At 47.1% G+C, this 16,115-nt stretch overlaps 1 protein-coding gene across 1 annotated transcript in view; it reads right to left on the bottom strand.

Moving 5' to 3' along the window:
- LOC137300344 (hemicentin-1-like) overlaps positions 1-16,115 on the bottom strand; it is a 270,914-nt gene that overhangs the window by 107,740 nt on the left and 147,059 nt on the right. Inside the window, exons 46-52 of the mRNA XM_067969428.1 lie at positions 15,137-15,304; positions 12,993-13,106; positions 11,741-11,827; positions 9,330-9,521; positions 4,988-5,161; positions 2,794-2,907; positions 639-784 (exon numbers count right to left, since the gene is read on the bottom strand). Coding sequence (XP_067825529.1) covers positions 639-784; positions 2,794-2,907; positions 4,988-5,161; positions 9,330-9,521; positions 11,741-11,827; positions 12,993-13,106; positions 15,137-15,304 — 995 coding nt within the window. The remainder of the gene's footprint in view (positions 1-638; positions 785-2,793; positions 2,908-4,987; positions 5,162-9,329; positions 9,522-11,740; positions 11,828-12,992; positions 13,107-15,136; positions 15,305-16,115) is intronic.

The following is a 16,115-nucleotide window of genomic DNA, read 5'->3' as shown; positions in this document are numbered from 1 at the left end:
AAACTGGTGCAGTAGACGGTGCTGTTTTGAGTTTGGGGCCAAGGCACATTGTTGGAGCAGAGTAGAGATGGCTTTCCTTTGCGTCTAGCTCATGCCAGACTGAAGTGGAAGTGATTAATGCTGCAACTGGGTGCCTGAAATTGGAAAATATTCTATTCCTCAACACTAACTGATGAACACAAAGGTTTACCAGAGAATTAAAAGAAAAAAATAGAAAGTGTCAAGAATGAAACAATTGTTTCCATTTCAATTAATGTTGTACATTCTTCACAGTTGCTCATCCCCAATTGAACCCTGGGCATGAGCACGAAGGCACAACTCCTGACTGCTGTATCAGCCTTCATAGATACGCTTTTAGTGGGAGGACACTTTACATCACAGGTCACGCAAAGCTTGCAAGATCCAGTGGACCCGCAGTCCTTGAAGAGTTCTCAGCTCTTGGAGTTGGTCTCGAGAGGATTCTGTTATAAGTCTTACTCAAATAATCAATATCAGGATTTTGTCAAGTAAGGCTGGTTCTTCACAGGTAACTTTTTGTTGCTCAGCGTAAGGAGTGAAAACTAGCAAGATAGAAAAATGAATACAAAATAGATAAGATTTCTCCACTTAGTCCAGTTATGGCCTCTCATTACTGTTACCTGTCCATCTTTGTACCAGCGGACAGCAGGAGTTGGTACCGCCCATGATTCACACGTCAGGGTCAGTGTGGTGTTCACCTTGGTCTTCACTTGAGTCGCACGGAAACCTCCTGCCATCTCATCGTCCTTTACAATCAGCGGAGGAACTGATATGAAGGAATTTTTTAAAAGTTATCTGCCTAGTTGAGCATTATAGATATTGTGCCAAAATAAGGTTTTGTTTTTTTTGCTTATTTGGTTGGTACTGGCTGCTCCGAGCTCACTGAGTTCCCGTTCCAAGGCACATCTAAATAGGGTTGCAAACCCTCTAGGATTGCCCTGGAGTCTCTAAGAATTAAAGATTAATCTCCAGGACATTGCTGCAAGCAAACCAGGAGAAAAATCATAGAGGCAACAAAAACATTTGTTTGAACACTTTTGTTTATTAGTTATAAAAATATCGGACATGGGAAAAAAAGCTGTTGACTGACAGTGAAGAATCATCCAATCGAAGAGTCTATTCACTTTCCGATTGGCTTAGGAAGGCGGTGCACCATGAGGATGGACATGTCAGGCGACCAATAGTGGGAGTGTGGGGGTGGAGCCGTTGGAGGCAGGAGGTCATGTGATGAAACCTCCAGGAATATGTCCAACCAAAGTTGGCAACCCTAGGTCTAAGCCAGGTGTTCACCCACAGGAAGAGAGCAAAAAATCAGGACAAGATCCCCAGTCACTCTTTCGCACCTCCTAGTAGCTGTATCACATCAGCAGTGGCAGGGGACAGGTAGCAGTTCATCTGTCGACCATCTTGGATGAGTGGGATTATAGGGGGGCCTTAACCTTACTAGAAAAAAATGAAATGTTTCCCTACAGCGAGCCCCTGAGATCTTGGGCCACCTGATTCAGACTATAGGCAAGAAAAATCTCCAGAGAGAGGTGAAAAATCAAATCAACCATTTCTGAGAGTGTAACAGATTGGGGAGAGCGAAGACTTGGTGGAAGGCAGTCTACCTGCCATGATGCAGGAGTGGTGCATTCCATAATGGGACACAAATTATTATTATTTTTTAAATGGGGATTAAAATTAAAGAAAAAATAACAAGGACATAACTGTACATGGGCCTGAGTTTCTTAGCGTGAAGATAAGAACACGAGAAAGTTGAACTAGGAAACGCCTGTCCACCTCTTGCTGTCCACTTCTGACAGTTCATCACCTTTTTTTCCACACCCCTCAGTCCCTGCTCAACCAGAAATTGACATAGTTTCCCTTTTGGACGCTTCAAGTATTTGAGAGTCACTTAGGGTTGCCAACTCTGCTTGGATGTAGTCCTGGAGATATCATCACATGACCTCTCACCTCCAATGGCCCTGACCTGTCAAATAGCCTTCTTTTGCATTTCCAATATTTCTATAACTAATAATCGAAAGTGCTCAAAGAAAATGAAAAAAAAAATCCTTTTTTTTAAACGTCCCTATGATTTTTCTACTGGGATTGCTCTCAGCATTGTCCAGGAGGTTAATCTTCAATTCCCAGAGACCCCAGGGCAATCCTGAAGGGTTGCCAACCCAAGTGTCGCTAAACTTTACACAACTCTAAGTTGAAACAAATTGCACAGATGAACACAGCAGGGCCCTGTTTAAAGATGAGATAATCCAAATTATAGTGCCACACTGAAGAATCCCAGGGTGGAAAGACACACAGGTTTAGTTTGTAAAGGCAACGTGTGGCTGAGTCACACGGATCAGGAAATGGGCCATCAATAATTCCCAGTCCATGCTGCGATTGCTGGTCTCAGCTAGGTTAGGGGCGCTACAATTAGGCTTCAGTATTGCTGAATCAGGGAGGAGAAATCCTAGGTAACTGGTCCTGATTGCTATCAGGTGACCTCTGCTGCAACATGGATGTGGGTAGATGTAGGGGGGGTGCGGGGAGGGCAGAACGGTGGAGACAGGATCAAGCTCAGCTGCAATGCCTCTTGTGGTGGAATATTCCGACACTGTGAAGAATAACCACTTAAGCTGAAGTACCAGAATGTGTCTGCCATTCATGGAACTGCACCCCAGAAATGGGACAGCACCTTCCGGACAGGAGGGAAGTGTTTGGAGAGTGAAAAAGTAACTGTACTATATCTGAATCACTGAGCGTTTTTGTGTTATTAGCACAGAAGGCACTTACTGAAGACTTTGAGTTCGTAATCCTTCACAGCTTCCCCAGCTACATTAGTCACAACACAGCTGTAGCGCCCAGCATCTTCCTCCTGTACGTTTAGAATTTGTAGCCCCCGACCTCCTGAAAACACAAGGGTATAATATTTCCAAATAAAGTATATAGGTGACATCCTTGAGTTGGTAACTCGGTCACGCACCCACTCCATTCAAATCAAATTGGCTGCCGTGTTTCTCCACATTACAACAGTGACTACACTTCAAAAGTACTTCATTGGCTGTAAGGCGCTTTGGGACATCCTGAGCTTGGGAAAAGTGCTATGTAAATGCAAGTTCTTTCTTTTTTTATGGGTAACGCTATAACAGTAATCAGAACATTAATACCTCTAAAAACAAAATTACCCGAACTCCAATTCTGATGGAAGGTCATCGACCTGAAACATGAACTGTTCCTCTCTCCACAGGTGCTGCCTGACCTGCTGAGTGTTTCCCAGCATTTTCTGTTATCATTTCGGATTTCCAGCATCAGCAGTATTTTGCTTTTGTTTACACAAACTCCTGTTACTCTTGATTGATCCAGAGGTGGCGCTGCAACCTCTCTCAGCCTGTTACAACAAACACAACTAAAAGACATACCAGGGGAGATTTCCTGGGCTGCAGCCCAGTATTGGACTGTCTGAGCACAGCGAATATTTGAAAATCGAGCGGGTTCCTTTTCCTTCCAGGTGTGCCTTCCATCCCACCCAATTTTCCGATATCCGCTGCACCCAAGCCATCCAGTGCCCCTAGTTGCAGTGTCAGGAAAATCTCCCCTACCATTTCTTCTAATTAACCATGAGCAATGCCATGGGAGATTCACTAGTGAACTAAAAATATGTTAGTCTCTTCATCTTGTCTTCATCACTCAGAGAAAGTGATACAATTCTGCACATCTGGTCAGTATTACTCAATGACCGGGCAAGGGGCTTGGGTCTAGTGGGGAGGGGGTGCTCATTAGAGTAAGTATTTAAGGGACTTTAGTGGTTGGAGGAATAGTGAGGGCTAGGTGAATGGTGTGGCCACAGAAGGTCCAACCCTTACCTCCTGGTGCTTTCCCAGCTCTAGGTATGGCTACACCTCTTTTTCTAACCATATTAAAATTTCTGTTTATCTCTCAGTTTCAGTTCTGATGAAGGGTACATGTGCAAAACTTCATGGCCTGTTTTTTTCTCTTTACAGATGTTGGCCGGCCTGTCTTGTATTTCCAAAAAGTTTTGTTATTTCAGATAAAGCCAGGCATTGGTGTAATGGTGTCGAATGGAAAGGGTTTGGTCCATTGGAATTCTATACAATTGGAGCGAATGTCAGTGGGTTTGGTCCATTGGAATTCCATGCTGAATGAGCATTAAACTTGGAACAGGTAAAGAAAGAGTAAGAAAGAACTTATTTTTCTTTAGCGCATTTTATTACCTCAGGACGACCCAAAGTACTTTACAGCAAATGAAGTACTCTTTTTTTGAAGTATAGTCATTATTTGCAATGTAGGAAATGCGGCAGCCAATTTGCGCACAGTAAGGTCCCACAAACAACGATGAGATACTGATCAGATAATCTGTTTGAGAGATGTTGGTTAAGGGATAAATATTGGCCAGGACACCGGGGAGAACTCCCCTGCTCTTCTTCGAATAGTGCTGTAGGATCTTTTACGTCCACCTGAGGTGTCAGACGGGGCCTCGGTTTAACGTTTCATCCGAAAGATGGCACCTCCGACAGTGCAGCACTCCCTCAGCACTGGGAGTGTTAGCCTAGACGTGCTCAAGTCTCTGGAGTGGGACTTGAACTCATGACCTTATGACTCAGAAGCAAGAGTGCTACCCACTGAGCTTGAGCCAAGGCTGACACATGTGGTTTTGGCTGGACTGAAGTAGATTTAGTTTTTACTTTCACTGGTGTGAAGTATTAAGGCTGATTTTACGAATGTGTTTCTGGCAGGGAGTCTCACCAGCTGTGAGTGCACATCAGGAAATCGCAGACCCGCTTCCTACGATTCTCTCTCCAGATGGACAATCGTGGGGAATGTGTCCACAAGTTCCTGATATGTGCGCCTGGCGGAGTGCCTTCAATTCATAAAATTGGCCCCGTTCCGTCAATGACTATAAATATAGAGAACGGCCAAAGAACAAGAGCTCGGACTGTACAAAATGAACCACCTTGGCAGGAAGTACCTGGTAACAAGTGGATATTCCTGGAAGCCTTGAAGGGTATCCCGTCCTTTAGCCAGGTGATGGTCGGGCTCGGATAGGCCACTGCCTCACACACCAATGAGGTGGGATTATTCACAATAACTACAACATCCTCTGGGACACCATCTTTACCAACACTGGGAATTCTGGGCGTAACTGGGAAAATGATAGCACATAATCTTCAGCACACAGCTCTTTCACAGACATAACATGTGCAGCCTAGACTGTGAAAGGAAAAACTATTCTAACCACAAACTGACGCACAAAAGAGCTCTCACCATTTATTTTACAGTGATAATACAATCCATTAACATTTGGTGGCCATATTATGTACTTTCAGCTTTCTTGCCTCCTACAATCCTTAACCCCTTCCCCTCTCCTCCTGCACTGACTAATTTGAGATCATGGGCACGGGAATTGCTCCCAGGCTTTTGCTGACAGCAGGAGGAAGGGGCGCAGGGGGAGAAACGGGCACGGGGGGGAGAAACGGGCACAGGAGGAGGAACGGGCACGGGGGGGAGGAACGGGCACAGGGGGGAGGAACGGGCACGGGGGGAGAAACGGGCACAGGAGGAGGAACGGGCACGGGGGGGGAGGAACGGGCACGGGGGGAGGAACAGGCACAGGGGGGAGGAACGGGCACGGGGGGAGAAACGGGCACGGGGGGGAGGAACGGGCACGGGGGGGAGGAACGGGCACGGGGGGAGAAACGGGCACAGGAGGAGGAACGGGCACGGGGGGGAGGAACGGGCACAGGGGGGAGGAACGGGCACGGGGGGAGAAACGGGCACAGGAGGAGGAACGGGCACGGGGGGAGGAACGGGCACGGGGGGAGGAACAGGCACAGGGGGGAGGAACGGGCACGGGGGGAGGAACGGGCACGGGGGGGAGGAACGGGCACAGGGGGGAGGAACGGGCACGGGGGGGGAGGAACGGGCACAGGGGGGAGGAACGGGCACGGGGGGGGAGGAACGGGCACGGGGGGGAGGAACGGGCACGGGGGGGAGGAACGGGCACGGGGGGGAGGAACGGGCACGGGGGGGAGGAACGGGCACGGGGGGGGAGGAACGGGCACAGGGGGGAAGGAACGGGCACGGGGGGGAGGAACGGGCACGGGGGGGGGAGGAACGGGCACGGGGGAGAGACGGGCACAGGGGAGAGACGGGCACAGGGGAGAGACGGGCACAGGGGAGAAACAGGCACAGGAGAGAAACGGGCACAGGGGAGAAACGGGCACGGGGAGAAACGGGCACGGGGAGAAACGGGCACGGGGAGAAACGGGGCACGGGGGGGAGAAACGGGCACGGGGGGAGAAACGGGCACGGGGGGGGAGAAACGGGCACGGGGGGAGGAAAGGGATTGGGGTGAGGAACGGAGATCAGGGGGTGAGGAATGGGATCGGGGGGGGGAACGGGATCAGGGGAGGAACAGGATAAGTGGGAGTTTAATAAGTGTAATTATCTCAGCTTGTAGGCAGTCACTTGTAGATATAAGAAAGGATCTGAATGGGCTGGTGGGGGTGGATGGGCACGGGAATTGCTCCCAGGCTTTTGCTGACAGCAGGAGGAAGGGGCGCAGGGGGAGAAACGGGCACGGGGGGGAGAAACGGGCACGGGGGGAGAAACGGGCACAGGAGGAGGAACGGGCACGGGGGGGAGGAACGGGCACGGGGGGAGGAACAGGCACAGGGGGGAGGAACGGGCACGGGGGGAGGAACGGGCACGGGGGGGGAGGAACGGGCACGGGGGGGGAGGAACGGGCACGGGGGGGAGGAACGGGCACGGGGGGGAGGAACGGGCACGGGGGGGGAGGAACGGGCACAGGGGGGAAGGAACGGGCACGGGGGGGAGGAACGGGCACGGGGGGGGAGGAACGGGCACGGGGGAGAGACGGGCACAGGGGAGAGACGGGCACAGGGGAGAAACAGGCACGGGGAGAAACGGGGCACGGGGGGGAGAAACGGGCACGGGGGGAGAAACGGGCACGGGAGGGAGAAACGGGCACGGGGGGGAGAAACGGGCACGGGGGGAGGAAAGGGATTGGGGTGAGGAACGGAGATCAGGGGGTGAGGAATGGGATCGGGGGGGGGGGAACGGGATCAGGGGAGGAACAGGATAAGTGGGAGTTTAATAAGTGTAATTATCTCAGCTTGTAGGCAGTCACTTGTAGATATAAGAAAGGATCTGAATGGGCTGGTGGGGGTGGATGCTTTCAATATTCATTTTTTGCCAGTCTTTGCTGAAAAATCCCTTTGAATTTCAAAATCAACTGATCTTGCTAGCCAGATGCGGCAGCATGATAGGGTATTAATGCTCTGTGCCAGGGGTGTGCTTTCACCCGATTGCACCTATAGTAGATCTCAGTCTCGGATGGGACTTTGTGTAATGCACGTTGCAGGGGGTCTCTGCTGAGAGAGGAAAGCAGAGGCTGTGTCCCCAGAACCACTATCGCATGCAGCTCTCGTCACTGAGTGACAATGGCACAGGCTTGGCAGTGCCCACCCTCTTCTCTACCCCCCCCCCCCACCTCCATTAAAGATATGGCACAAGGGATAAAGGAACCGTGAGAGAGAGAGAAAGAGAGAGAGAAAGGGACAAAGGGAAGTGAAAACTATACTAAAGTACAAAAGCAGTTCGAGGGGATTTTATTTTGGAAATTTACACCAAATAATATATTTTTCTTTTCTCATGGCTGTTCAAACATGTGTGATGTAATTGAAAGATTTGATCGGGCTGATCATGAGGGAAGGAAACCAGATGCTTTTCATTAAAGGATCTCTATCTTTACCACTAAGCTTTGGCAATCAGTAATAAGCATTGTTATGTGATGAGTTACACTTTCTGAATCCAGTTCCTGATGGTCAGCAGCCACAGCACAAACTGTCCACAATTCAACACTAAATTGGCACTGACTCAGAGAGAGAGTGTCGGAAATAATAATATCACACCGGTGCAGTAAAGACTGGCCGTCTGAGGATGGGGTTACGGTGTGTGGTTTGGGCAGAGTTCACGGGGCTTTACTCTGGATGGATTCTATGTCCTGGAAGTGCTCGGCTCTGACTCCGGGCAAAAGTGTTCCATTCCCCATCACCAAAATCCCTTCAACAACTTCTTTAAACATTAAAAATTCCAGACAGGTTGTGTTGCCTGTCAGCGCCATGGAGAGATGGGAAGTGTCCGCATGCCGAGGAGCCCCTCTATGGTGAACTCCTGATCTTAATTGGGACCGAGCAGGTTGTTTCCTACGGGGTAGAAGGAAAACTCAACCCAGACCACGTTTATTCACCTTCCAATGATTTCTTACACACTTCTTCACTGGTAGAAACCTAGTAATTACCTGCCCCACCTATTGTTCCACATGTATTGATTCATTTTTAATCATTTGAAACAGGAAGTCCTCCCATTTTGAGGCACTATCTCTCTTTTCCTGAACCCAGGTTAGACCACATTTGGAGTACTGTGAACAGTTTTGGTCTACATATTATAAAAAGGATATAATGCCACTGGAGAAGGTGAAAAAAAGATTTACTAGGATGATAGTTTTAAACTCTGGTATCTGGTATCAGGAAAGATTGAGCAGGCTGGGGCGCTTTTCTCTTAAAAAAAGAGAAGACTGAGGGGTGACCTGATAGAGGTCTTTAAGGATGTGAAAGGGTTTGACAGGGTAGATGTAGAGAAGATGTTTCCACTCGTGAGAGACCCCAGAACTAGGGGCCATAAATATAAGATAGTCACTAAAAAATCCAATAAGGAATTCAGGAGAAACTTCTTTACCCAGAGGGTGGTTGAGGCGACTAACATTGATGCATTTAAGGGGAAGCTAGATAAAAACATGAGGAAGAAAGGAATAGAAGGATATGCTGATAGGGTTAGATGAAGTAGGGAGGGAGGAGGCTCGTGTGGAGCATAAACACCGGCATGGACCTGTTGGGCCGAATGGCCTGCTTCTGTGCTGTACATTCTATGTAATTCTATGCATCTCCCCTGGCCTGCACCATTCCTTCATCACAAAGGGTTGCTGGTGACAAGCCAGGTCTCTGGCAATGCCAATCTGAAACTGACCCCTCTTGGGTTAACAAGAGCAGTACAAAAGATGCCTTGCCCTCTGACCCCTCTCTCCTGCTCAGACGGACGTGCCTAACCTCTCCTCGGCAGTTGCCCGCCATGATGTAATTGGGATCGGCAACGCAATAGAATGAGGGGGAGGGGGATCACTGGTACAAACTTACGTCCCAATGCTCCAGAGTGTCACAAGTCAATGCGTCACCGCGCAGTCACAGTACTTGGTCAAAAGATGCTCATTTTTAATATCCCGGCTGACTCACCTAGAACACCGAGATGGTAGTTTTTGGATTTGTCACCTATAGAGTTAGTTGCCACGCAGGTATACTGTCCTGTGTGTGACAAACTCGCCTCCAGGATTTCCAAAATAGATCCGTCTGATGAAATCCGATAATCTGCGCTGTCGTTCAGTACCTGACCATCCTTCAACCAAGTGAGCTGTGGTTTTGGATTGCCTATAATTAAAGATAAATGGACGCAGATTTATTATGGCTGCACCATATCTGCTAGTGGAACCTGCCGTTGAATCTATTTCTCTCAGCAGTGATATTAAACTGAACTGGAATGTGTTTATAGAATGAGTCACACTCTTGGAGCTCATTAAAAACATATGGAGGAGATCACACTGTCTAGAATATGTTACATACAGGATAATACACAGGCTGGAGTTTGTCACATAGACATAGTGCAGTTGGAATAGTATACATTGAAGAGAATAGTGCATCCTGTATATAATGTAGAGAATAGTATACATTGAAGAGAATAGTGCATCCTGTATATAATGTAGAGAATAGTATACACTGTAGAGAATAGTGCATCCTGTATATAATGTAGAGAATAGTATACACTGTAGAGAATAGTGCATCCTGTATATAATGTAGAGAATAGTACACATTGAAGAGAATAGGGCATTCTGTATATAATGTAGAGAATAGTACACATTGAAGAGAATAGTGCATCCTGTATATAATGTAGAGAATAGTACACATTGAAGAGAATAGTGCATCCTGTATATAATGTAGAGAATAGTATACACTGTAGAGAATAGTGCATCCTGTATATAATGTAGAGAATAGTATACACTGTAGAGAATAGTGCATCCTGTATATAATGTAGCGAATAGTATACACTGTAGAGAATAGTGCATCCTGTATATAATGTAGCGAATAGTATACACTGTAGAGAATCGTGCATCCTGTATATATTATTGAGAATAGTCTCCCCAATATACAATAGGGAATTTCAATCACGTTAACAGTGCGACACTGGTTTTCCATGTTGCAATATCAGATAATGTGATGAGAGGAACATAATTCATCATTATAATTGCTTCAACAGATCTGATATTTGGTACATGCTGAGTGCATCATTCATCAGAAAGTATCCAGAAACAGTCCACAATAAAGATGTTAATTAAGCAGATAGACTGGAAATTCGGGCTCGTTTGATCGATAGCATCAGAATGTTTGAGTCTGAATGGCACTGTGCCTGTTGTGTTGTGTTATGTGATTATGTCTATAAGACACTGTGTGTATGCCTGTGTGAATATTAATCAGTTCCCCAACGTCATTTCCACAATGAATGAAAGGAGAATATTACAGTTAATGGTAATTCGTTTATAAAAATTTAACTTTAATTTGTGTTCTTGGAATAATTTTTGAAGCTTTTTCTCTGCAATCTCTCCCCTCAGACGCCACTTTGCAGCCAAGAGGTGGAGTGGAGGCCTTAACCCAGGCCTCTAGAGCCGCATGTTACAGTAGTGCATGGTTGATGGCTCTCCGTGAAATGCGGCCTACCGCTATTTATCTCTTCCTTCCCCTCCCCCACAGCACAGCTGAGATCAGAAACTCAACATGCAGGGAATAGTGGGTGTGTGCCCACTTCCTGTCACTTTTTCTGGCACCAATGCACTGTAGCAACATGTCAGTCACCCTCATAAATGTTTGATGTGGAGATGCCGGTGATGGACTGGGGTGGACAAATGTAAGGAATCGTACAACACCAGGTTATAGTCCAACAGTTTTATTTGAAAATCACAAGCTTTCGGAGCTTACCTCCTTCGTCAGGTGAGCTCCGAAAGCTTGTGATTTTCAAATAAAACTGTTGGACTATAACCTGGTGTTGTAAGATTCCTTACATTCATAAATGTTTGAGATTTAAAGGAGACAGCAGGGGTCAGACTCGCCAAACTCTCTCTTTAACTCTGCTGTTTCGTTGAGTTAAGTTTCCCGTTTACAGGTACTTCCTACTCTACAGAGGGTGCAAGATAAAAAATTAATTAAAAATGAAAGAACTGAGAGGCAGCAGAGGGAAAACTGGTCTGGGAATCACAGAGCTGTGGGGGGAGGGGAGAAGTTAATAATCAACCATTGTTTCTGCTCCTGTGCTATCCAGTGAGTCCCTGTCCAGTGTATATGTGGACATCAGACGAGGACCAGATCAGGTCACTCCCATGACTGAATAACAGGACAACACTCAGTGTCTAGGCTCATGCACAAAGAATGGCTAGAGTGAGAGCCCATGCTCTTGAGGAACCATATTCCAGCCTGAATACTTGGCTTTAGGAAAGGAAGGAGGCAATGGCAGGATTAAAAAAAACACGGACACAAATGCTGACGTACAACCTTTAGACTAACTGAAAGAAACGGGCAGAAAGTCTTCAGGACACACTCACCTGTGGTAAAACAAGTCAGGTTGACGTTCTGCTCTTGCTTGATTTGAACCTTTTCCACCTGGTTTTCGCTTAAAATGCTTGGAGGACCTGCACAAAAGTGGTGTTTGGGTATTTCAGTGAGCCATGAAGGACTTTGCAACCCGACTGATCTCCCCACCCAAAGTTATGACTATCAGCCGCACTCTCTGAAGCGTTCCAACCAAACTCCTCTGCCTTGCTGCTTTTCTCCCCGCCTTTAAAAGCCTCTTTAAAGAACTTTTCGACCGTGCATTTTGCTCCATTTCTCCTCTGTGAAGTGCTTGGAACATTTACTGCATTAAATGCACTAAAATGTGTTGCTTTTGTTCACCTACTTTGATCTTTTGTTGTACCAACATGGTCATTACAGTAATCAAGTTTTCTGGCTCATGGAAACGCCTCCATCAGGCGAAGAGCCCGTCTCAGCTGAGGAGGCACCTGCAGAATAATAGAACCCTGGGCGCTTAACTCTTATGACCGACTCAGACCCCATTGAGAGGAATGAGAGAGCGACCATTCTGAGAGGTGGGAGAAGCAAACCTTTTTTGACAGGGGTAGAGATAGACTCTGGGTGGGAGAAAGAGCCTTTTCAGGGGAGAAAGACAGAGACCTTGTTTAAGGGTGGGGGGTGTGAGAGATGCAGAAAATCTTTTGGGGAATGCGAGAGAGATGGATTCTTATTTGGAAGGGGGAGAGAGAAAGAGATACTGATTCTAAGTAAGGGGGGGATGAGAGAGAGAAACCCTTTTGAGGAGGGAAAAGAGAGACACATTTGGGCGAAGAATGAGAGGGGGACCCTATTACGGGGTAGAGTGAGAGACGGCGTTGCTGGGAGGAGAGTGGGAGAAGGGAGACACCAAATAATGCCACCCATTATCGGGCGCAATTTTGATGTCCCTCTTGGTTGAAGAGCCCACTGAGACTCGCTGTCTAAGCTTACTCATGAAGAGTAGCCAGTTGAGTGAGGCGTCAAAGGATGACTTGTTTCAATGGAACCATATTCTACGCCCTTCAGAAAAGGAGGGGAGAATATTAGGAGGGGGGCTAAAAGAAGATCACTGGCCAGGATTCTGCTCACGTGGCCAATTTACACTGACTGGATTGGTTCACCTGCCACACAATCCCAAAATGTTTAAAGTACGCTGGTGTCAGAATTTACAAAACAATACTGAGAGACCCCAGGCCTACAACGATGGGGTTTTCAATAAATCTTCTACAGCTCTGCCTTCCTTACTCAGCACATCCAGATGAAAATCCTTCCCAGCTTCCCCCGCAGCGTTGCTGGCCACACAAGCATAACGGCCGGCGTCTCCCCCGAGGACACGCGTCAGTTGGAGGGTTCGTCCACCTTCGGGATCAGGAGACAGGAAACAATTAAAGCAGCAAATGAACCCCATTGTTAACATTGTTTTGCACAGACATGAAGGGGTGACAAAGGTTAACAGAAGGTGCCAGAGAGAAAAATGTCATGAATCTTATTCCAGTAGTGCATGAAAACTCTAATTGGACTGTTTGAAGGGTACACACCCCTCTGTTTTTCAGGCCTCTCCTCCCTGGGCCACACGCTAACTGTTGATTAATGGTTCAAAGCCCCTGCCAGTTTGCTAGAAAATGTGCAGGAGCTGTTAAGTCCCAGATTTTGCTGCAATATTTCCCTCCCCCCCCCCGGCCTGTACAGGAAGTGCTGGGCTTCTGCTTGGCAGCTGTCCACAGCAGTGTAACACAAGCAATGGAAGACCACAGGCGTGAGCTTTTGTCACATCACTTCGTGGCACTCCTGCACTACAGCAGCAACCTGCTGTGCCAATTAAGATTTTATTCCAATCTAGAGCCAGGATCAGGGTCAAAGTGGCTGCTCAGGGTCACTTGCCGTTCTGTGCTTACGCAGACTCCTGTCAAAACCTTCCCACATCCTCTGAGAAGCCCCAGTGCATTGGTACGACAGCCTCTCCGAGTCAGCCAGTGCGAGCAAATCCCACTCGACACTTATTAAAAAAGGAGATGCTGTATTTTGAGTTCAGAACAGGTTCGTGGACGGGTAAACGGACCATTGAAAGTAACGTTGTTCCAAAGGTGCCTTTATGGCGCAATGGGTAAAAGCACAACTCAATGTGTAACTGAGACACACAGGCCAGGTTCAGTCCCAGCTCTGTGCTGTTAGCCGGGGCGGTGGGTTAGGAATGGGGGGAGAGAAGAAATATCAGTCACAGTTCCTGCTCCTGATCACTATGCACACGGCACCTGCTGGAAAGTGCATGAGTGCGGAGTGTAGGTTTGTGTTTGGTTATGTTGTTTCCCACAGTCAAATAGCCTGCCAATTGCCATGGCCTAGGGTCACACACTTGAGCGAGGTACAGGAGCTGCTGGCACCTGCGAAGCTATAACCCAGCATTCCCAGAAGACCCTGAAATGAGTCAGCACCTTCAGAAAAAGAGGGGAGAAAACAGTCTTAAAAAAGATTGCACAATTCCACATTCACCAATCTGTAAACTCACTTACAGTTCATTGCAGGGTGATGCTAGGCCCAGTCTATAGTCTCAACCAATATCTAACAACCCTTTACTTTTCAGATTCTGGCCACTTTGTAATTGTGAGTAACTCTGTCAGACATCAAAAGAATGATTTATTTCTCCCTACAAGTGCAGCAGTAGAAAAAAAATGTCAAATGAAAGGTTTAACAAATGTGTGAGAGGCAGATTTATCCCAAAATCAGTACTACCAGGTGTTAGCCTCAGGCTGTCCAATAAATTGATCCAACACATCATTAGCCCATAAATGTTAAGCGGCAAGAAGGCTCCTTCTCATCATTTTTTGTAAGTGCCAAGAACTCTGTGCGTGCATGTGTGTGTGTGCACGTGTGTTTGTATGTGCATGTGTGTTTGTTTTTGCTTCCTTGTGCGTGTTTGTATGTATGTGTCCGTGCATTTGTGTATGCATGTGTGTGTTTGCATTTGTGTATGCATGTGTATACGTATACGTGTGTGCATGTCTGTGTATGTGCATGCAAGAACACGTGTGCATCTGTGTGTGTGCATGTATGTGTACGTGTGTGCGCACGTGTGTGTGTCTGTGGGCATTTGGCATAATCAAAATCTAAGATGATAGGAATGTATAGGAACAGTTCTCACCATTGAAGGGTCACTCTCAAAAAACAATCTTAGGAACTTACCTTGTGGGGATTGCAAGTGCAAACCAGTGATCCATACACACAATGGTACCATAGGTTGTTACCACCAACACATTGCACCATCACCCCTCCTGGGGCTCAAGCATTCAGTCAAACAGGAACTCCAAATAGAATTTGCAGTACTGTAGGGATGTGGCCCCTTTAAAAAAAAATTCTCTTGAAAGAGCAAAGAAGGTTCATTCTTCTCTTACCTGACAGCACTTGTATTTTACTGCTGGGGACAATTGGCGATCCATTCCTAAACCAGTTAAAGGCAGGTGGCGGGACCCCGGAGGCCTCACATATCAGAGTGACAGAGTTGCTCAGGAGGGTGCTGATATTTTCTGGAGCCCCCGTCTCCCCGATGATAGCTGGAGGGACTGACCACAAACACACACAGTTCAGCTGCCAGTCACTGACAGACACACATCAGACAGCAAAGTGATTTCCCTCGGCACTTCCTCTCTTGCTTCAACTAACCGTGTAATCCTTGCATTAGGATCTAAGCACCAAATATACACAAACTTCACTTTTTTATTCCATTTATTCTGAGAACTCCTGTATTTACTGCCTTTACTGTTCTGCATATTTCTCTACTTCCAGAGAGATGGACACTTTTGAAGAGCTGAGAAATTCAGTGCTCTGGGTTAATGTTCCAGAAACGTTCCAAAATCAAAATCCCGATTTCTGAAAATCTGAGATCATGCAACAGTCTGTCTCGGTGATAAAGGGATACTATGGGGTGTCCAGGGATCGGACTTTTAACGAATTCGGCACTCAAGGCTGAAATAGTAAATGTCTGCACTGTGGTCCTCCGATGGAATAATGGGGAACTCTTCATCAAGAAATAGCCTGGAAACGGCCACAGGGGATTAGGTAGACAACAGGCCGGGTGCATCCCTACAGGCAGGGATGAAAAAACACCCTTGGCTGCTCCTCCATAGAGCTCCTGGCTCAAAAGTGACACTTGCAGAGGTCAGATGTAAGTGTGGGAGGTGGGGAGGAACCAAAAGCTTACTAGATCACCTTGAATGGTACATACTGTGGGGAGCCCTAAAAAAGAGAATTACATAAAACACATAAAATATGGGCAGAAAAATAGCAACATGCCCCTGAATTAAATGTCACATCTGGTATTAACATTCTTTGAAGTCTGGCCCAAATCTACCACCTTTCCTCCTGCTGACATAT

This window comes from Heptranchias perlo, chromosome 31 (assembly GCF_035084215.1).
Source record: "Heptranchias perlo isolate sHepPer1 chromosome 31, sHepPer1.hap1, whole genome shotgun sequence".
Classification (NCBI taxonomy): domain Eukaryota; kingdom Metazoa; phylum Chordata; class Chondrichthyes; order Hexanchiformes; family Hexanchidae; genus Heptranchias; species Heptranchias perlo.
The sequence above is the reverse complement of the archived record's forward strand: the minus strand, read 5'-3'. Positions and strand labels throughout refer to the sequence as shown.